General features: G+C 37.1%; 1 protein-coding gene across 3 annotated transcripts in view; it reads right to left on the minus strand.

Moving 5' to 3' along the window:
* Window positions 1–23,870, minus strand: part of FBXL5 (F-box and leucine rich repeat protein 5) — a 54,526-nt gene that overhangs the window by 12,672 nt on the left and 17,984 nt on the right. For 2 of the 3 annotated variants that reach the window (XM_043448299.1, XM_043448297.1), the window contains exons 2-9: window positions 22,643–22,858; window positions 19,807–19,902; window positions 18,322–18,508; window positions 15,995–16,177; window positions 13,160–13,285; window positions 9,045–9,193; window positions 8,257–8,339; window positions 6,788–7,513 (exon numbers count right to left, since the gene is read on the minus strand). In XM_043448299.1, coding sequence (XP_043304234.1) covers window positions 6,788–7,513; window positions 8,257–8,339; window positions 9,045–9,193; window positions 13,160–13,285; window positions 15,995–16,177; window positions 18,322–18,508; window positions 19,807–19,902; window positions 22,643–22,777 — 1,685 coding nt within the window. In that variant the 5' untranslated portion in view covers window positions 22,778–22,858. The remainder of the gene's footprint in view (window positions 1–6,787; window positions 7,514–8,256; window positions 8,340–9,044; window positions 9,194–13,159; window positions 13,286–15,994; window positions 16,178–18,321; window positions 18,509–19,806; window positions 19,903–22,642; window positions 22,859–23,870) is intronic. The other variant, XM_043448298.1, reaches the window with a different exon arrangement.

A 23,870-nucleotide genomic window follows, 5' to 3' on the forward strand; every position in this document is an offset into this window, starting at 1 on the left:
GATGCAACAAAAACTGCAGTGCCTATAGCCGGCATTGGCCAACAGAAAGAGGGCCCAATTCTCTTCCATGACAGTGACCGACTGCGCATCGCATAACCAACAACTTCAAAAAGGTGAATAGGGCTAGAAGTTTTGCCTTGATCCACAGGGTACAGAATGGATGCTGTGTTAGCAGGCATGAAAACAACATTAATCTCACTGTAAACTTCCATCACTCTTGGGTGACCAGGTACATTGTCTCTGAGCAATATTTTGAAAGAAACCTTTTTTTTCCTGAGCAGTAGATCTCAACAGTGGGCTTAAATAATTCACGTTGTAAATAGATGCACTGTCTTCCAGGCTTTGTCACTTAATTTACAGAGCACAAGCAGAGTAGATTTAGCATCTTTCTTAAGGGCCCTAAGATTTTCAGAATGGTAAATAAGCACTAGCTTCAACTTGAAATCATCAGCTGCATTAACTCCTAACAAGAGAGTCAGCTGTCCTTTGAAGCCAGGCACTGATTTCGCCTCTGTAGCTGTGCAAGTTCTAGATGGCATCTTCTTTCAATATGAGGTGGTTTCATCTGTTGTTTAGTGTAGCTACTTTCATTGTTTACCTTAGCTAGATCTTCTGAGTAATTTGCTGCAATTTCTAACACCTTGCACTTTAACACATTATGGCTTCTTTCCTTAAACCTCATGATCCAACCTCTGCTGGCTTCCAACTTTCCATCTGCAGCTTCCTCACCTCTCTCAGCCGTCACAGAGTTGGAGATTAGGGTTTTATTCTGAGTTAGACTTTGGCTTCAAAGAATACAGTGGCTAGTATAGTACCTTCTATCCAGACCTCTGTACCTTTCTCCTTACCAATAACAAGGTTGTTTTGCTTTCTTATCATTCACTGGTTCAATGAAGTAGCATTTTTAATTGCTTCAAGAAATTTTCCTTTGCTTTTACAACTTGGCTAACTGGTGCAAAGGACCTAGTTTTCAGCCTGCCTTGACTTCTGGCATGCCTTCTTAACTAGGCTTAATCATTTCTAGCTTTTGATTTAAGGTGAGAGATGTGTGACTCTTCCCTTTGCTTGAACAATTAGAGGTCACTTATAGGGCTATTTACTGGCCTAATTTCAATACTTTTGTCTCTCGGGATGGAGAGAGACAGGGAAACGGTCAGTTGGTGAAGCAGTCAGAACACACACAGACAACATTAATCAATTAAGTCTGCCATCTTATATGGTTTGTGGCACCCCAAAACAATAGTACCATGAGAGATCACTGGTCACAGACCATCATAACAAATATAATAATAATGAAAGTTTGAAGAATTAAAGTGTAACACAGAGATGTGACGTGAGCAAATACTGTTAGAAAAATAGCACTGACAGACCTGCTCAATGCAGGGTTGCCACACACCTCCAATTTGTGTGAAATGCAATTATCTGCAAAGCATGATGAAGCAAAGTACAATAAAACAAGATATGCCTATATATTGGAGGAAAAGGAAATAGATAAGTATAGTTAAAGAAAGGAAGGTTCTCGTGTGTGTGTCATGTTTATATTTACCTATTTGATGTCTTTTATTTGTGAAAGGTGAAGATGGGAGGAAGTAAAAGATACTTAAAGAAGGTAACAAGAGATAAACTACAGGGGCAATCAAGGGCCAAGAATGTGAACTTTAATCAAAGGGCAGTTAGACTCACTGAAAGACTTAGATAAAGGAGTACAAACAAGTAATAAGAAATGCATTCTAGAAAGACAACTGTAGCCTACTTTTTATCACCAATGTCCAAGTATGCCAGGCACAGGCCTATACAGTAAAATACAAAATACAATCTCTGCCCTAAACCAAAGACAGAAACATTTAAACAAAGTATTAATAATACATGTGATAAGAAAAAAAAATTTTAGAAATATATCAAGTTAAGGAGATAATACAGATCAGGGAGTGATTCAGAGCAGTAATCTTTAAAAGAACAGAACAAAATCCAGAATTCATTGATTTTGTACAATTCACATTATCTGGTATTCAATCAAAAACTATTAAACATACAAAGAATAAAAAAACAAATTAAACAATAAACAGACCAATAAATGATAAAGATGATGAAATTAATAATGACTTTAAAATAGATTTTATGTTAAATATGCTCAAGGATTTAAAAGAAAATACAAACATAATGAAACAGAAAAATATCTTGTGTATTTTTACTATTTTGGTATGTTTTAATACATTTACATACATTGTGTATTTAGGTGTACGTGTGTAGGTATATGGGGGCGAACACAAGTACACCAAATGAAACTTCAAGACACAAAAAATACAGCATCTGAAACAAAAAGTACACCGAACGACGTCAGCAGTGACTAAACACTGTAAATCCAATTCGTGGACTTGAAGAACAACCAGATGAACCAAAATGAAGCACCAAGAGAAAAACAGAAACAGTAAGGAAGAAAAATAAGGAAAAGCAAAGTGTTACGAGTTGAACTGTGCCCCTTCCCCTCTGTCTTCACAAAGTATGTTGAAGCCTTAACCCTCGTATCGTAAGCGTGACTCCAGCTGGAAATATGACCTTTGCAGAATTAATCAAGTTACGATTAGGTCATTAGGGTGGGCCTTAATCCAGCAAGACTGATGTCCACACACACACACACACACAGATAATGCCATGTGAAGACGCATAAATACACAGACGCAAAAATGGGACGGCGTGTGAAGAACACCGAGGCAGAGACCGGGGCTACTGTGCCACAGCCCAAGCAACACCTAGTTACATAAGAGGTAGGAAAACTTAAGAAAAGACGCTCCCTTAAAAGTTTTCAAAGGGCGCATGGTTTGGCCAACACCTTGATTATAGAACTCTAGTCTCCAGAACTGTGAGGGAATAAATTCCTGTCATTTTAACCACCCAGTTTGTGGTACTTTGTTATGACAGTCAGGGAACTATTACAATCAAGTGACCTATGGACAGCATCAAGAAATCTGACATATATGAATTCCCAGCAGGAAGCAAGGGTTACAGAATAATGAAGAGAGAAAATCATGGCTGAATCTTGTTTTTCAATTTCATGAAAGCTAGAAACAACAGATCTAAGAATCTCAATAAGATATCCCAAGCAAGATAATGATGAAGCTATCCACATCTACACCAAGGCATACCATGTGCTAACTGCTTTCAAAACAGAAATGAAGTTTTTAAGGCAGCTTAAGGAAAAAACATGCATTACATACAGAAGAATGAAGATAAAAACTGAATACAATTCTCATAAATTATGCAAACTGAAAGACAATGGAACATCTTAAAAGCGCTAAAACAAAACTACCAACCTAGATTTCTATACACAGTGAAAATCTTTATAAAATCAAAGCGAAATAAGGAGCTCTCCAGACAAGAGTTGATAGAGTTTTTACTGTCAAAAGACTTACAGTGCGAAAAACTACAGAGGACTTGGCAGGGAAAAGAAAAATAATACCAAATGGAAACATGAAACTTTACAAAAGAAGAATGCCAAAAAAGGTGAAACAAGATTTGTTAATTTTTTTTTCTAAAATACAATTGTTCAAAGAAAAAATATTAACAATGTTATTATAGAGTTATATAGAAATAAAATATATAACAAAAACAGCACAAAGAATGGGGAGGGAAACAAGAGCTTACTCTTTGAAGATTCTTACATTCTTTGTGAAGTCGTATAATACCGTTTGAAAGCAGAAAGTGATTAGTTAAAAATGCACATATAAAAGCATAAAACGTTCATTATAAATCTATGTTAAAGGGTACACAAAGTATAAAGAGCTTCCCTGATAGTTGGTAAAGAATCCTCCTGCAATGCAGGAGACCCTGGTTCAATTCCTGGGTCGGGGAGATCCGCTGGAGAAGGGATAGGCTACCCACTCCAGTATTCTTGGGCTTCCCTTTGTAGTTCAGCTGGTAAAAGAATCTGCCTGCAATACAAAAGACTGGCTTGGGAAGATCCCCTGGAGAAGGGAAGGGGTGCCCACTCCAGTATTCTGGCCTCGAGAATTCCATGGACTGTATATAGTCCATGGGGTCGGAGTTGGACATGACTGAGCGACTTTCATTTTGTACTGTGTATAAACAGGGCAACAATGGAGAAACAGACATAGAGAATAGACTTATAGACATGGGGAGAAGGGAGGAGAGGGTGAGATGTATGGAAAGAGTAGCATGGAAACTTACATTACCGCATGTAAAATACAGAGCCAGCGGGAATTTGCTGTGTGGCTCAGGAAACTCAAACGGGGGCGCTGTTATCACCCAGAGGGGTGGGGTGGGGCGGGAGACGGGAGGGAGGGTCAGAAGGGAGGGGATGTTTGTATGCTATGGCTGACTCATGGTGAGGTTTAAAAAAAAAAGATGTAACCTGTACCTATAACAATATAAAGGGAGATGAGACAGAGATGTCAAGAGTAGGGTATTTGTACATGATTGAAACTAAGCTGATTATCAAACTACATTGTTTTTAAGTTTTAAGGTGTTAATTTTATCCGTTAAGATAACTAAAAAAAAAAAACTTTAAAAAATAAAGAAAATGGGGGGAAAGGGAATCAAATGGTATACTACAACAAACGAAACATAAAAAGAGGACATCACTGAGAAAATAAGGAACAAAAGCATGAAAGTCATAAGGAAAAGAAACAGCTATATGGCATAAAGTCCCCCTCATCAGTAATCACTTTAAATACGAGTCCATCAGATTCTCCTACCAAAAGGTAGTAATTAGCAGAAAACAGATTTTTTAAAATTTTAATCAAAAAATTTTAAAAACATGGATCCATCTATACACTCTGTATTACAGACCTCACTTTTGATGCAAAAACACAAAGAGGTTAAAAAGGAAAGCATGAGAAAAGACTTCCATGCAAAAAGCAACCGAAAGAGAGGACTTCCCTGGCAGTCCTGTGGTTAAGATGCCACGGCTGCACTGCAGGGTACACTGGCTGAATCTCTGGTTGGGGAACTAGGTCCAACCTGCTGCAAAGCGTGGCCAAAACAAGTAACCAAAGAGAGCCAGGGGAGCTATAACATTGTGAAATGAAAGCGATTTTAAAAAGGTAACCTTTAAAAAGCAAAGGATATGATATATTAGCAAAAGGCTCACCACTCCACTCAGAAGATTAAAAAAATTATGAACAAACACACATTTAACAGAGCTCCAAAATATACAAAACAAAAGTGAAAGAACTAAGGGGAAAAACAAACAGTCCTCCAAAAACAGTTGGAGATTTCAATACTCCATTTTCAATAATGGATAGAACAATGGAAGAAGACCAAGAGTGAAAGAGAGAACTTGAACTACACAATAAACCGATAGCCCTAACAAACATATAGAGAACATTCCAGTCAACAGCAGAATACTCATTCTTCTCAAGTGCACAAGGAATACTTAGACCATGTTTGGCCACAAAAAAGATTTTAAAAGGTTTACTAAATTTTAAAAGATTGACTATTCTGTCTGATAGTCTACTTTTCTTGTCCTACTTCTACCATTAAATTGTAAACTCTATGAAAGCAAGGACTTTGTCTCATTTACTCTGGACTCCTATCAGTTGGAAGAGGGCAAGTCACATAGTAGATAATCATTACCAAGATAATCTAATTAAAACAGCCGCACTTTTTAAAATCTGAGCTGCACTCAAACTGCAGTTCCTAAGGTAGTTCCTGTGTCCCCCATTCCCCCAATGAATTCTTCCCTGAATTTAAACTCTGTCATAGCCTTATTGCCCACTATTCCCCAATATACATCCTTCACTACAACCAAACCAGAAAACCAAATCTCCTTTGAATATTCCCCAGAGTCCAACTTAATCTGCTAAAGACCATACTTAAAAGACAAGAGGGATTATTAGGCTTTATCCTGGATTAATTTTTGCTGTTTAACATGCCTGACACCCATTATTAAAGAGCCTGAGTAAAATTCAAGTTTATGACAGGGTAAAAGAGAAAACATGAAATCAATTTCTGAAGGCTCATGTCAGATAATCAAACAAATACTGCACACTATTAACGCTGAGAACAACTGTAACAACAAAATAACCTAACAACAGATACACAGCGTTTTTGTTGCTGTTTAGTCAATAAGACGTGTCTGACTCTTTGCGACCCCATGGACTGCAGCCCATCAGGCTCCTCTGTCCATGGGATTCTCCAGGCAAGAATACCGGAGTGCGTTGCCATGCCTTTCTCCAGGGGATCTTCCTGACCCAAGGATCGAACCCGTGTCTCCTGCTTGGCAGGCACTTTACTGTGGGCTCAAATGACCGCTACTGCTTGGAATGGTCTCTTCTCCTTCTGTCATCCATCAATATCCCTCGTCTTTCTTCAAAGCTCAAGTCAGGGTCCTCTTTTCATTACGTTTTCTGATCATTTGCTGCAACTGGATGAGAGGCCTCTCTCTCTCAGCCTCAGAGAATCTGTAATCCAACATCCCTTAGAGAGTGTACACACATAATACACAGAAGATGTGTATTCCCTCTCTGTTACAAGTCTTAGAGGGTAAAAACTATCTTATTCAGCTTCACATCCACTAAAGCACCTGAGCAAATGTGTTGGAGGTATTTGCTAAGTATTTGTTAAACTTTTAAGTTCTTCCTCATCACAAACGAACTGAACTGACTGAAACGTCATGCTGAAGTTATATCATTCCAACAGTGCGATACAGCAGAAGCGGTTAACTCTTTCAGTTAAACAAACCAGCTGAAAGGAATGACTTAAATTCAAAAGTTTACACTCACTGAGGAGAACACGTCCGTTTCCTAACACTCTGCAACTGATTACTCACCTGAGCCCATGGTCTGTGATCTGGTAACACCCAGACAGACTGAGAAACAGAAGCACACGCCCAGTCTCTTGGTCGGATTTTTCACTCCCAGAGTAAATTAAGTCTTTTTCCCGAAGCAGTCTAGTCCTTGGTGCTTTTCTACACAGAGCGGAAGACTCTGGGAGAGCTGACATAGTTCTTAAAACTGTTCCTGTACAACAGTATGAATGACCACAAAACGCAAAGGCCGGAGAAGCACACTGCTGTTGCCAGCAGACACTAGTCCTTAGTCCAACAATGTCCTTACTGTAACAAGCAGAGGAGGAACAACTGAAGTTGGATGCTGTTTCCATTACACAAAGACTTTCAACATTTCTATGTCTCCATTCTACAGCATCTTCAATATCAGCCAAATCTTCAGCATCTAACATCCACACATAAGGTGAAGTGAAATCGTCAGAAGAAATAGGCTTAGTCCAGGGGTGTTCATTATCTACTTCTTCTCCAACATCCTTGTTAGTTACATCATGCATACAGGCAGACTGCTTGGAGGACTGCATGGTAATGTCTTTATTTTTCCATGTAGTCAAAGTAACTTTGCTTGTAGAAGTTTTTAAAAGGCCACTCTCATGAGTTGTCAAAATTCCAAGAGCTCTAGAGATCTTCTCTAGAGCCACATCTGTGATTTTTTCACATCCAGATAGATCAAGATGCCGAAGACTCTGGCAGCAACCAAGCCAAGACCAACTGTTAATTAAGAGGTAACAAGACTATTCGTGAATATCGTTAAATTCTTCAAAAGCATTTATTTATACGTAAATAAATGGAAACTACAGGAAAGAGTTTAAATCTTATATAATCAATCAAACATTTACTGAATATCTATTGTCAAGGATTTTTTTAGATGCCGGGAACATGCAAAGATAACAGGAGTAACTGGGAACTAATTGCTCCAGGAACTAGCAGAGAATCAGCCTTAGCCAGGGAAGCACACACTGCCCTCTCTGCAACAGGAAGACAGGTACTGACAGAAACACTAGGTGGGGAAGTGCAGGGTGAGGCAGGAGGAGGAGGAAAGTAGCAGCGTTCCAGGAAATAAAGTCTGAATACAGCTTGAAAATAAGTGTCAGAACTTCAGAATAAGTACGAAGAGTAACAGCGAGCTCTGCCAAAGGGCACTGCAAGCCACACTGAAAACGAAAGCGTCTTCAGAACAGCCCCAGTCTACACCACTGCAGCACAGCTCAAGAGCCTAGACACGGGAGGAGGTTACAACGATGACAGGACGATACAAAAGTAAGTTTCGGGACCTAAAGACAAGAATGAAGAATTGCAGGGTGCCATCAAGTTATTGCCATAACATGACCAAAATTTGATAGCAAAAAATGATAGTATGATTCAGTGGCAATGATGCAAATGAAAAACTACAGAACAATTCTATCAATTCATAGTTAGAAATCATCAAATTTAAATACTCAAAAATAACCAACCTGTCAAACGCAGAATCTGAAATGTCAGTTTGGGTGAGATCCAAATGCTCCAAATTAGGACAAAGCTCTAAAATCTGCCTAACCTAAAAGGGGGAAAAAAATCACTGTGAAGATCTGCAGACGTTTAGTTAGGGTTAGAGATGTAACTTTTAGTGAACAATATATCCAGGACTTCTCAAACTTTTCTGCATGTAAAAATCACTTCAATTCTGCATTACAAATATATATTGTGATGAAACCCCAGAAAATGTTTTATTAATTTACGTTTTTAAGGAATACCCAACAAGATTCTGATGTAGGATGTCACAAGATCATCTTTTATAAAACCGTGATTTAATCTCATCTGCCCATCTTCCCATGCCTTACATATTATAAAGAGTCATGTACGACTTCCCCTGATAGTCCAGGGGTTAAAAATCCATGCCTCCAAGCCAAGAGGCCTGGGTTCAATCCCTGGTCAGGGAACTAAGATCCCACATGCCGCGGCAAAAAAAAATTTTAAAACAAAAAACCTGGGCTTCGTCATTTAACACCTGTGAAACTAAGTAAATTATTTAACCTCTCTTGGTCTCTGTTTCCTTTTCTATAATGTGTAGCAATGATATCTACATACAAAGATTACTATGAGAACTGAAATGAAAAAAGAAGAAAATGGGCAGTGTATGCCTACCTATGGGAAGGCACACTCGTGGGTAAAGTTATTTTTCTCAAGCTTAGCAATAAGCAAACCAAATGGAGATCATTGCTACTTTTTCTTAACACCCAAGCTAGTGCAAAGTTGTACCTACCATTTTGCTGGAAACTGCAGAGCTGTAGGCTAATACTAAAGTTTTTACAGAAGTGCCAACATATGGTAGAACATTATGAATTAAGCCGTGGAGTAAACGTTTCTCCATTTGTGCAATGCTGATAGCAATCGATTCCTCTCCAGACTCTTCTAGAAAATGAATTCAAAAGTCTAAGAAGATGATACACCACTTATAATCAGGCTACTCAAGGAATCACTATATTATTAAACATGAAATACTTTTTGCTCTCCTTAAACTCCCTTATATATGCAAAGCAAATTTAATGGACGAGTTCTCATTAGCCAGCACTTAACATTTAACAGTTCTGATATCAACTGAAAAGAGACAAAGGGGGAAAAAAAGTTTAAATGGGAGGGAAGGTAGAAATTTTTTACATGATTCAAGGTTGAAGGTAATTTTCTTCTCAAGCTAATTAACGGAGGGAAGGTTAAAAATAACCAAAAAACGGGCCAAAGAACTAAACAAGACACTTCTCCAAAGAAGACATACAGATGGCTAACAAACACATGAAAAGATGCTCAACATCACTCATTATCAGAGAAATGCAAATCAAAACCACAATGAGGTACCATTACACGCCAGTAGGATGGCTGCTATCCAAAAGTCTACAAGCAATAAATGCTGGAGAGGGTGTGGAGAAAAGGGAACCCTCCTACACTGTTGGTGGGAATGCAAACTAGTACAGCCGCTATGGAGAACAGTGTGGAGATTTCTTAAAAAACTGGAAATAGAACTGCCATATGACCCAGCAATACCACTCTGGGCATACACACCGAGGAAACCAGATCTGAAAGAGACGCGTGCACCCCAATGTTCATCAAAGCACTGTTTATAATAGCCAGGACATGAAAGCAACCTAGATGCCCATCAGCAGACAAATGGATAAGGAAGCTGTGGTACATATACACCATGGAATATTACTCAGCCATTAAAAAGAATTCATTTGAATCAGTTCTAATGAGATGGATGAAACTGGAGCCTATTATACAGAGTGAAGTAAGCCAGAAAGATAAAGACCAATACAGTATACTAACGCATATATATGGAATGATATGGAAAGATGGTTAACGATAACCCTATATGCAAAACAGAAAAAGAGACACAGATGTATAGAACAGACTTTTGGACTCTGTGGGAGAAGGCGAGGGTGGGATATTTAGAGAGAACAGCATCGAAACATATATTATCTAGGGTGAAACAGATCACCAGCCCAGGCTGGATGCATGAGACAAGTGCTCGGGCCTGGTGCACTGGGAAGACCCAGAGGGATCAGGTGGAGAGGGAGGTGGGAGGGGGGATCGGGATGGGGAACACATGTAAATCCATGGCTGATTCATGTCAATGTATGACAAAAACCACTACAACACTGTAAAGTAATTAGCCTCCAACTAATAAAAATAAATGGAAAAAATAAATAAATAAATAAATAACCCCAGTTTCAGGTACCAAAAAAATTTTGGAAAAAACATTTTGACTACCTAAAGAACAGTGCAAGTTCTTCAAAAGAATACAGGATATGAAGAAGAAAATGAACCACAGTAAAAATAATAAAAAAGTATCATTCATTATCTTACATAAATAAAAGGGACATGGACCTAGAAGAGATTTGAAACAAGTTAAATTAGGCTAGGCATAATGAATCAAGGAAGGAAAAATATCTTAGAATTTTTAAGAATTTAAAACTGAGCAAAGCTTTTGCTTTTCACTTAATAACTTCTGTAAGGCTTAGATGTTTAAAAAAGGATGCAATACTGTAACAACAAGTACCAAAACCAAACAACAAACAAAAAACCCAATTTGATATACGGAAAAAAAACACACTATACTAAAAACAATGAATTAATAATCTTATCCTATTGCTTTCTTGCAATCTAACTGGAATGTCTCTAAACATAAAACAGTTCAACAGGAGAAGCTGAGGAAGTCTCTTTTAACACAAAACTGAGTGCATCAGACAAAAGGAACTTAAGTAGAAAGAGTAACTCTGAATTTGTGACTAATGTTTCCATATTACAGATATTATTCTAAATTCTTCCTTTAGCCAAACATAAATGTGAAATATAGGGATAAAAATAACTTTTAGTGAACCCTATTTATTCTACTCTAATTTTATTTCCAAATGATTCTTTTGTTTCTGTGGTTGTCTCTAAATATGTACTGTTTACTATGAAATCCTAAGAAAAAGGAAACAAAACATCCTATGAAGAGTAATAACTTCTCTGCAAGATTAGTAAAGACAGCTAAGCTGAAAAAGTACTAACACAGATGGCAGATCCAAGTTTAGTCTTAGATGTACTACACAGCTAAACAGATATATTACCTTAGAAAGGCTCCACCATTATAACCTTAACCCTTCCCTTTCACTGTGAAAGAAAACAACAGTTGTCTCTTTGTCTATCTTTAAGAGCTGAGATAAACACATTAAGTTTGATAAGATCTTTAAAACTCAACACGGATATTATAAATTGATTTTTTTAGAATGGGTAAATCAAGTCTTCCTAATAGTTCAGTTGGTAAAGAATCCGCCTGCAATGCAAGATATCCCGGTTCAACTCCTGAGTCGGGAAGATCCCCTGGAGAAGGGACTGGATACCCTCCAGCATTCTTGGGCTTCCCGTGGGGCTCACCTGATAAAGAACCCGTGTGCTACGCGGGAGCCCTGGGTTCCATCCCTGGGTTGGGCAGATCCCCTGGAGAAGGGAACGGCTATCCACTCCAGTATTCTGGCCTGGAGAATTCCAAGGACTGTACAGTGCATGTGGTCACAAAGACTCGGACACAACTGAAGGACTTTTACTTCCCTAAGGTGACATAAGACTAAAGACTGTAACTCCTTGAGGTCTTCGCTCAAATTTCACAAGAGACCTTACTACCCACTCTATGGGAAATGATAACTTCTTTCCTCTCTTCCTGGCACACATCTCCATTCTTTTTCTCCACAGTACTTGATACTATCTAATAAAATACATATTTTGCCTGTGTTTACTGTCAGCAGCCTCCTCTAAATTTTAAGCTAAACAAAGCCAATGATTTTTTTCCATTTTGTTACCTATTAACCTCATGCCAAAAAAGTGGCTGCCACAGGGTAAGCAAATCACCAAATACCACTAGAATAGACCTCTTCCTTATATGACACCTTCAAAACATTTAAAACTATGCCATATTGTTTATTTCATAAAAATAAACCTGATACTGAAAGAGTCATCTCTGTATTTATAGTCCTTACTTTCCACAAGTTTAGTTCTTTTGCCAGACCAGCTGACTATAAGTGGGCAGCTTACAAATAAAAAATTCCTACAGGTTCAATTTTATGACGTATAAGAATATCTTATTCATCAATTCTTTCTTTTTACTACTTCATCATCTTTTAATAATCATTAGCTAAGATAATATCAAGACAGAATTTGTGTCTTTCTCCTCCATATTCCCAAAGAGCATCTTTCTGCACCTCTACCACAGCACTCTCCAATATGCACCATGATTAAGAAACTTATAATCTCAATTCTCCGGTCTGTGAGTTCTCTGAGTGCAAGGTCAAGTCTTAGTCACCTCTGAATTCTCCCACGGTGCTTAATGAATGCCTACACTAGTTTATAAAATCCTCTACCATTTACAATGAGTTCCCATATGTATTACCTCTTAATTCTACAGCCACCGCAGGAGGCAAGTGGCATGACTGTTTACAAATGAATAAACAGGTTCAACAGCTTCATGGTGCTTCCTCTGGGCCACAGACAACTCATAAATACTACTGAACTGATCAAATGAAGTGGCCCTAAAAACACACAGTAAACTGCAGAGCACTATAATGAGTGTATATTATTTCAATAAGGAAAAAAGCCATCATTTTCTGATTTTTTAGGTGTTTGCATAAATATAAAAGCATGTGGCAATCAAGCCTATACACAATTAAAAATTAAACAGAATTTTAAGTACACTTACTATTCTGTCAAAGTTTTAAAAGCAATAGGATTAAAAACACCAGTTACTTTAGAAAACACAAACTACATAAATCCTAGCACCTAAATACTTGTTAAATGTAACATTAATTATTAAAGCACTATGTAACAGTTTTAATTCTAAACATAGCTTACCAGATTCATCTATATCGGCATCTTCATCCCACTCCTGAAAAGCACGACTTTCATCTTGTCTATTCTTCACCCACTCCTCATCAGGTTCAGTATCAAGTTCAGCTGCAGGACCACTGTACCAGTCACCTACTCAACAAACAAACAAAAGGAACAAAGTAAGATCAGACTGTGTGCTTAGTCTCTCAACTGTGTCCGACTCTTTGCAACCCCATGGACTGTAGCCCACCAGGTTCCTTGGTCCATGGGGATTCTTCAGGCAAGAATACTGGAGTGGGTTACCATGCCCTCCTCCAGGGGATCTTCCCAACCCAGGGATCAAACCCATGTCTCCGGCATTGCAGGCGGATTCTTTACTGTCTAAGAGAGCAGGGAAGCCCAAGATTAGACTGGCTATCATTAAAAAAAAAACAAAAAAAAAACTTTTTTTTTTCTTCTTCTCCAAAAGTAACTTATTTATAATAAAAACCTCTGCACAAAAAAATACATGAGCTCTAGGCAATGAGCTAGCTATTGTTAGAAATACTCAACTGCGATTTTAAAAAGTACACTTAAATAAGCACAAAATTCAATTTCAGACACACCAAAAGAACTATTTCAAATAATTATCAATAGTCTTAACATGCAATTTCAGAAATCACTGAAAACAACCAAGCCTTTTTCCCTTGCTGTGGCTTCAACACTGGCTCCAGCAATACCTCCATTACAACAGCTAATAAACAAAAGGAAGCAAGACTTTCTATTCAGCAGTGAATTAGTCAGCAACTCAGAAGTAGGTGGGAACGGAAGTCAAAGGAAAAGAGTAAGGTAAACCATACATTTAAAGATCCCGCAGAATGCACTGAAATTGACTGTGAAGAGACTATGCACAATTAAATTTCTGAACTCCTAACATTAGTACACCTATCAATAACTTAGTGCTTCTCAATCTTCAGTTCAGTTCAGTCACTCAGTCATGTCCAACTCTTTGCAACCCCATGGACTGCAGTACGCCAGGCCTCCCTGTCCATCACCAACTCCCGGAGCTTGCTCAAACTCAGGTCCATCAAGTTGGTGATGCCATCCAACCATCTCATCCTCTGTTTTCCCCTTCTCCTCCCGCCCTCAATCTTTCCCAGCATCAGGGTCTTTTCCAATAAGTCCATTCTTTGCATAAGTCAAAGTGCTAGAGTTTCCAGCTTCAGCATCAGTCCTTCCAATGAATTTTCAGGACTGATTTCCTTTAGGATTGACTGGATTCTAAGGTTAAGGATCTCAACCTTAGCACCAATGATATTCTGAATGGGACAACAGAGGATGAGCCATGGAGTCACAAAGAGTCAGACACAACTGAGCGACCGAAGTGGACTGAAATGATTTTATTCTGGACTGGCTAATTCTTCCTTGCAGAGGGCCCTCCCATGCACTGGGCGGTGTTGAGCAGCAATTCTGGCCTCCACTCAATGGATGTAGTGTAATACTCCAAGCTGGGACAAACAAGAATGCCTCCATTTCAAAACAGGGGACATTTCAAAACATCCCTTGGAAGGGGTAAAATCAATTGTGATCAAGAACAACAGGAAACAAATACCGTAAATAAATTAAATTAACATCATTTTTATTGGATCGAACTTTTTAAGTATATTAAAAACAGAAAAAAGCAATATACAGCATATACAAGATACAGTTAACATCACAGAAATCTAGCCTATCATTGTTTATATTTGATCTTTATATCAAACAGTACCTAATTATGTATTAATAAGTAATTTTTCATAATCAAAGATACAATTTAAAAAAGAATATTTGATATATCCAAACTTGCTTTATTTGACTTTTCACTTAATATATTATTATCCTCAATAGGAAAAGTTATTCCACATTAAAATAATAATTCTAATCATTTGGATTATATAAGTCTACCCAATATTCCAAATAGCTTAATGAAAAAAATTAAATACCCAGCAAAAGCCTATTTTAAAAGTGCTACATATTAATATAAAAAATAAAACTTTTAAAATTAGGTTTATAGCTTATATAAAATAATATATATTTCCATGTCAAAAGGACAAATTACAGAAAAATTTTTTTTTAAAAATCAATGTAAATTTGAGGTAAATACTCACCTAGAAAAATTGTTTTAATTCAGTGACAGAAGAATAAATGCCATATTAGTTACATTTATACCATGACTGCATCATATACTCATGAAAACAAAATTTTCTTTCTTTATATAAAACTACCTTAGCACAATGAAATTAACTAATTCAAAACGGTTAAGTTATAGCATGAGGCATTACTAATCACAAAAAAATATGCTATAAACAAAAACAGATTCAGTTATCTTGAGCCACTTTCAAAATGGAAACAATACTGCCTCATTTTTAAATTTTATCAGATTAATTTATTAAAATACTCATCTAACTATTTAAAACTGCTCTGACAACCTATTAATTTTAGTTTTAACTTTCTGTTACGGAAAATTCCAAACGTAGTCAAAAGTAGGAATAAGTAGCATTAAACAAGTAGGATAACGAACACCTATGTACCTATCACCTATCTTCAACAATTATCAGTGTTTTGCCAATTATTTTTCATTCCATCCCCAATTATTTTTTCCTAATTATTTTAAAGGAAATTGCACACATCACACAATTCACCCATGAATACTTAAGCATAGTTAGCTTTTACAAACCGTACACAAAGAAAGACCTGTAATCTAACGATAAAACCTAGCTTTTAGTCAACCTTTCAGAGTTTCCCTCTCTGGCCTTGCTTATTAATGCCTATATGTATTCACCTTAAAAAAAAAAAAAGACTAAAATATTTTTAAAACAAATTAAGCATCTCTTTACCTACCTCTGGCCCAATGAACAGGGTAAAGATGCTTCCAGAGTGATCCAGTCTTTGCCAGCTGAGACCATTTAGTGCTCACTTGACTGCAGCGACATAATTCTTGAGGATTAAGATAACTGAAAATTGACACCATTACCTCAGGAGGAAGATGAGTTATACCTGTGGATTGTTCTGACACCTCTGCTTCTGAAATAAAAAATGAAAAGTTTAACATTAAAGGCTACAAGAGCAAATGCAATAAGAAATTACAATCACATTTCTATAAGTAAAATCCAGTGCCTAAAGTCCACTCCTTCCTGCTTGCAAGATGTGAAAAGGAAATAACATGGATTAGAGGTAACATGGAGATGTTAAACTTGCTAAGGATCTGCAGGGTTAAACTATCATGGCCCAAATCATACTGCATCAGTGGAAGCTACAGTAATGAACACAGAACTGACTTCCTTTTACAAAGGCGTTACCAAAAAAAAACAATGCTCACTTTATAGTATAAGAAGCATCATTTGAAAAAGGAATAAAACAGGTTACACAGCTTTAAGTCAGCAAGTATAGAGTCAGCCAGATTATGACATCTCCAAGGCATTTATAATGACATACCAACCTCACCATGTTTTCCGTTCATGCATGACAAGTATCTCCCTTGTGTTTCCTCTTTGATTTTCACATTTCTTCTAAGAGCTCGTGAAACCTGACCTCTTTAACCTTTAGGTGCCCTAATCTACTTATCCTATTTAAGAGCCAGTTGAGACAATATAATGTAAATATTTCTAATGCTGGTATACATTTTACCAAGGATCTTTTGTCAGCAACTATTACAGAAAACAGTCACTGGATATCCAATCACTCATAATGTATTATTTCAGTAGCAATATATCAAAGGAAAACTGAAAATGAGATATACAATAAAGAATATAAAATTAAAAAGTTTCAACAAAAAATAAAAAAGTTTCATCATTAAAGTAATGAGAAGAATCTGAATATCTTACACACTTGTCTTTCACAGAGCAACTTAAATAAAGAAATGCTATCATCAAATTACTTTAAACTAACCCTTTTTAAATGGCAAATATTTCAAACACAGCACAACTATAATTTACTTTGAAGGAATGGGAAAATTCAATGTAACAAGTATGGTGTTTTTAAATCCTATGTTATAATTACAACTAAACCAGACACAACAGGTCTTGGCTTGGTGTGTAAGGCAGAAGCTGTACTTCAGAGTGAAGCACATAAGCTTTATGGGTTTAATTACAGGTTAAGCTATAAAAACAATTTAGTTTCAACACGTTCAACATGCATCTCACCTACTTTGTGCCAAAAATAAGAGAAAAGGACCAATTTCAAAGACTTTGAAGCAATTTAAGGAATGTCATTGCTATGCTCATCTAGCAAAAGCAAAGGAATCTTTACTAGCCTAAGGATACCAACAATTTTATTTAATGATGTTTTAAAACACAGAGTTATTGAAGAAAAGAAAGAATAAAAATGAGGAAACAGTCTGTTAAGAAAAAAAGCAGGTATATTTTATTTCCATTTGTCATTTATTTTCTCAAAGTGACTATACACAGAAAAACTATGCCTCTCATACTCGCTCCCCTGTGTATTTCTGCATATAAGCTATGAGAAAGGGTAAAGAAGAAACGATAAGCATCAAATGGTTTTGAAAACTGATTTAAAAAAAACAGGGACAGATATAAACAGCCACTGTGGTCAGTGGAGCTCAGAAAATTGGATGACCCTGCAAAAGTGCTCTATATATGGTAGTTTCCAATAATTCTGATTGGCAATAATAATAATACCTAGTATTATTGAAGTATTATTAAAATATTATATATAAGTAGTATTGATAGTTATTATTGCTAATCAATATTATTATTATTATATATAAACTACTTTAAGAAACACTATATTGCATGTGGCCCAAATAAATGAGCTGTATAAATTATCACTGGTGTATACTCGCTAAGTCTTGTCCAATTCTGCAACTCCATGGACTGTAGCTCACCAGGCTCCTCTGTCCATGGGATTTCCGAGGCAAGAATACAGGAATGGGTTGCCATTTCCTTCTCCACGGGATCTTCCCCACCCAGTGATCAAACTCATGTCTCCTGTATTGGCAGGCGGATTCTTTACCACTGAGCCACCAAGGAAGCCCATAAATTATCACAGACAACAATAAATCCTAAGAAACTATTGTCCTCAATTAAATTTACTATACTTGAAAAGAAATGGCTTCAATTATTTGTCAAACAAAATATTAAGTTCATAACAACAAGAAGTAAATGGCCTTGGGATGAATAAATCACCAGCTATCTAAACATATGTCTCACCTTTATCTGACTTTTCATCCACAGAGTATTTAAAAAACTTCTGCCGCTCCTCAGCTTGATTCCAGAGGCTAAGACCTCTAAGGAGTTCTGCAGTATCCTTCTGAGAGCAGTGCTGTGCAATCACTTTCTTTTTAATATCCTTAAGCTCTTCATAGGTAAAATATTCCATTAACATGGGCTGAAAAACCTAAAGGAAATACAGTACTCATAAGGAAATATGCTTAATTAGTTTTGTTTTAACCTACCTCTTTTAAAGTATTAATAGTTCAAGTGTAGTAGTATGACCACATATTTGGAAGGCATAAAAGTTGCTGTTAACACTAGAATACCACCATCAAGATCCTTCTTTCTATGGCTTTTTCAGTCGATTTAAAAGTATTCGACCCAGAAGGTCTCCCTGCATACACTGTATCATACATTCTTAATCATCCTCTTCTGGTGAGACATTTAAGTCAGTTAACTGTCTCCTGCCTCTACAGCAACTGACCTCTACCCAAGCAGGGGCCTCTGAATCATATGAGAATGGTACCCGGTGGGCTGGAACCAGAAAAACCAGAGCTTGATGACACCTTCACCTATTCAGTATTGTAGGAGATTCTCTCTTCAAAACAGATGCTGGGCCCCAACCTCCAACTGAAAGAATCAGAATCTTCAGAGGTGGAGTAAAGCGAGATTTTTTCCCTTTGTTCCGTAGATAATTTTGGTGTGCGTCACAGGTTAATAAACACTGCTTTAGTAACTCGGTGGTTTTAGAACTGGTTGCATATTTGCATTTTACAGTGATTTGGGGAGCCTTTAAAATATACCCATGTTAATATCTACTTTCCATATGACTTAACTGATCTAGAAAGGGCTTAAAAGTAGATTTTTTTTAATAGCCATCTGATTATAAAGTGAAGCCTTATTACAGTGAGAACCACTATAATACCTGATTTACAGCTGAATAGAAATCCAGTACCTCACAAAATATTCCCTCTATTCCTTTCCTGATACTCACCCCACTTTAGAGAAAAGAGAGAATGAGGAAGTGTTTTGCTCATCCATTCAGTGACATCCTAACAGGAATGAACTAGGCAGAAGGCTGCTAAGTTCAACACCACCATTTAATTACTAAAATCCACTACTAAAAAAAAGACACTAAAAATGTTTAAACTTGAGATGAACACAGAAAACATTAAAAAAAATATTAAAATCTTCTAACGGTTCAGAAAAGACATTAGAGGCATAAAAAGTTAACATTCAACATGGTAGGTTCATCCACACAGTAAGACAATAAATATGTTTTGAGTAAATGAATTCATCCTTCATTCAATGAAAAGCAATGAGCTCTCTAAGGAGACAAAATTAACGCTTTTTTCCCTTGAGTTTTTCTTTGTTTTCTAAAATGTTCTAGAGGTTCATCTTCCTATGTATTATTTTGAAGAATCAAAATAACACTTTTTAATTTTATAGACCAAAATCACAGGGAGGAAAAATTATACTTACCTCCTCTTCCTCTTTCATGTGAGGAAGAAAGTCTCTTGTAAAAGCCTCCAGTCTCTCTTTCAGTTGTTTTGCATAATTTAACTGCTCATACTCATTCTAGAAATAAAAAATTGTATTCTATAAAAATTTTGCCTCCTAATTTATATTATATCTGATCCTATAGTCAGTTTAAAATGTTACTTGAAACTTCAGAAAAAAAAATTAGACTAACAAATACCAAAGTGAGCTCTGTACTTTTCTAAGTACAAAAGATGGCCTCAAAACATCTCTTTAAAGAATCTTGAAATCTTTTACTAATGTGATCTCCTACTTCTTTTTAAAAAGTCATAAAAAGTCTAGAAATAGCAAGCACTTGCTCAAAACTTCTACTGATTTCTAATGCATAGATTTATACATTCAATATGTTCATTTTCCTAATATACCTCTAAGCAGTCCACAAGAGTCTACTGGACTATATTCACTACAAAATCCCTTTAAGGTCGCCTAGTGTATCCTTCACTAAACAATCCAGAATAGCTGTTACATGACCCTGCAAAACACCATAAACACTTCTGAAGGCAAGGCTCTCACTGCAGCCTGAAGTAAAGCACTGTAATCCTGGACAACAGCTAAACTGTTCCTCCCCACATGAACTAAGATCGCATTTCCCTGTAACTTATCCATCACTACCTGTGGAGAATTTACAAAATAGTGAAACTGATAAAATGTGGGAACATTTTATTCCCTGCTGAGTCCTCTCTAGTCTCCTCCTTTCTGAACTAATTTATAGTCAACTGCTTCCTAACAGTCTACCCAATGTCCTATTCTCTCAGGATTTTACACATTTTCCCTAAGCATACTCAAATTTGCTTTTCCAAACCAAATTACTCTTCCAAGCATGAAGCCCAACTAACGCTTCCTCCTGCTAATCAACATCCACCTGGACTGCACAAACAAGTCACACTCGACTTGTCCATAATGGATCTCTTCATTCCCCAAGTCTCATCTACATTCCCTAGAAAGCCAAGCTCAGTTCTCAGTTTCATTTTGTTTCTCTCTCCTTTCCTCCCTTTATATGCAAGCACTGGTGGTAGTAGTCGCTGAGTTGGGAACAACTCTCGGGACGCCGTGGACATAGCCCGCCAGGCTCCTCTGTCCATGGGATCTCCCAGGCAAGAATACTCGAGTGGGTTGCCATTTCCTCCTCCAGGATGTTTTCCTGACCCAGGGATCGAACCCGCTCCTCCTGTACAGGCAGGCAGATTCTCTACCACTGAGCCAGCAGGGAAGCTGTTTGCAAGCACTACCTTTATCAACCTCATGTCCTACACTGTTCTGAAGTCTGTTCCCTCCCCTCTCTCTTTGCGAGTCACTACTTTAGTTCTGATCTTAATCATTTCATTGCATAGGCAATACATGAACATAATATGAATGCAGAGTATAATGAAGCATTTAATAAATACCACCTTCCTTCCCAGTACCTCTCCCTAGGCAATCTCCCACCTCCCTACAAGTGGCTACTATGTAATCTCCTACAGACTATTATAATCATCTTTTTATAACAACCATCCTGCTTGAGCCTTTTCTTTCCCTTCAATCCATCCTCTTCCCTGATGCACAACACTCTTCCTAGAATACAAACTTATCAATGAAAGGTGCATGGTGGTCTGACAGAGCTGCAACTGAAGTCCATATTTCACCAAGCCAAAAGAGGGACAGAGGAAGATCAAATTTCAAATACCCTATAATAAATAAATATAATTAATAGAGAAATTTCTCTACACAATTATCCTAAACGATACCCAAATATATCTTTAATCTTATGTTACACAATTAAAAATTATTCTTTGTAATCAGCCCCATGGCCCTGTTCATTCTAAGTAACAATCTTACCTTTGGTGGTGGTTTAGTCACTAAGTGGTGTACAACCCCATGGCCTGTCAGATTCCTCTGTCCATGGGATTTCCCAGGCAAGAATACTGGAGTGGGTTGCCATTTCCTCCTCCAGGGGATCTTTAGGACCCAGGAATGGAACCCAGGTCTCCTGCACTGCAGGTGGATTCTTTACCAGCTGAGCTCTAAGAGAAGCCCATCTCACCTTTTGTCACCAGTAACTGCATCTATCCGGGCTTTCCTAGTGGCTCAGTGATAAAGACTCTGCCTGTAAAGCAGGAGGCCCAGGTTTGATCTCTGGGTCAGAAAGAGCCCCTGGAGGAGGGTATGGCAACCCACTCCAGTACTCTTGTCTGGAGAATTCCATGGACTGAGCCTGGCAGGCTACTGGCCACAGGGTAGCAAAACAGCGACTAACCAACAACAAAGAAGTGTGACAAAGATGCTCACTAAACCAGAGTCTTCTCAGGCTCCACCAAGTCTTCTCAACTAGGCTCTGACCTTGAGGTCTGTCCTTGGCCCAGTTATTCCAGTTTTAGCAAAAATCATCCAGAATCAGTTTATCCACCCTACTCCCACCACCTTCAGCATTTGATAACCCTCAAGTATCTATGCATCCTCAATATCTTGCCACCTTGGTCTATTCTCAGCAAAAGGCAACAAAGGTCAGTCTAGCAGGAATCTCCCAACCTTGATGCTTCCTCTTAGTAATTTTCCTGACCCTTAGCCGGTTCTCTGGCTTTCCCCACTGGTCCTTGTCATATTCTGAGTTCAGTCCAATCTCTCTCCCTGACTGCAAAACTCCACTGCAGTAATCCCCTGAAAAAAGTCTTCCTTACTGTCTTTAACAAGTGTCATTTTTTTTTTAACACAACATTATTTGCTATGAAACACTAACAAGTTTTGCCAATGATATATCAGAAGATGGCACAAGCTGTGATAAATATCCATTTGTACAACTCACCTTAACATTCTTCAGACCCTTTTCAAAGAGGCTAAGCATCTCAGAGAGTTTATTGTCAGAATGTACATTATAAATGGTCTGGCTGCGTTGTTGAAGCAAACCAATAATGTATTCATTTTCAATCTGCTCGTGCATTTTGAACTCCTTAAAAGTAGCATACAGAGACTGCAGAAGAGCACGGAAATCATTGTTGTTGGAAAAGTTGGTTTTAGAAAGCTGGAAAAAATTTAAAAAGAAGGCATAATAAGTACATACAAATATGCATCAAAAGGAAATATTCAAATGCATTCCTATTTAGTTTTGTACAGAGCAAAACACCTCCCTTACACTTTGTTAAAGTAGAAAAGGAAATTCCTAAATTATAAGTTTTAATGGTATAATAAAAAGTGCCCCAGGCAGGGAAGATGTTGATTTCTGAAGGAAAGGATATATACACCAACAAATCACACAGTTTCTTTAAATATGAGATTAAACCAGACTTCCTCAAAACCTAAAATTCCATTACTCTATATCCCATATAGTAAACACAGATACTTCACAGAGTTATATGTAAACATTAAAGGAGCTGTGTTAGGATAAAGTGACACACTTTTTTCTTTGTTCAAATGCCCTATATGCTATTATACTACTTTTACAATATAAGAAATTCAAAAACTTTCTATTATAAATTGTTTTAACTTTAATATCACGATGAGTCTGATTTGTTCAGAAAATAAAGTACTGAGCTATTAGAACATTATTAGATAATTTTAGGAGAACTAATTTTTTTTTTTTTTTTAAGAAAACCACGGTCAACACTTAGCAGTTTATATAAGGAACCATGTACTTTTCTAGAGTGGAAGCACTTGAGCAGTACAGTGTGAAAACCTTGTACATCAGGGCAAAAGAAAGTACATGCTCTTGAAGGAAAGGCTAAAATCAATGAAAATATAAATAAATATATACACTGTCATTTTCTCTAATTCTATTCAACAAGAGAAAATGACGATCCTGATATAATTTTATTTTTCTGCATTTAATGTCAAGTTAAATTCTCATGTTGAAAGCATACATATTATCAAGAAACTTGATTCAAGCTGAAGTTCAAAGTAATATTCAAACCTTCTGTTATCTCCACTGTCACATTCAATGCATCTTCTATGATGTCAATTCCAATTTCAAAACCCATTTTAAAAGTGAAAATCTGATTAGGTTAAAAACAACACAGAGTAAATGAAGAAGAAGCTAC

Source organism: Cervus canadensis, chromosome 26, assembly GCF_019320065.1.
Source record: "Cervus canadensis isolate Bull #8, Minnesota chromosome 26, ASM1932006v1, whole genome shotgun sequence".
Lineage (NCBI taxonomy): Eukaryota > Metazoa > Chordata > Mammalia > Artiodactyla > Cervidae > Cervus > Cervus canadensis.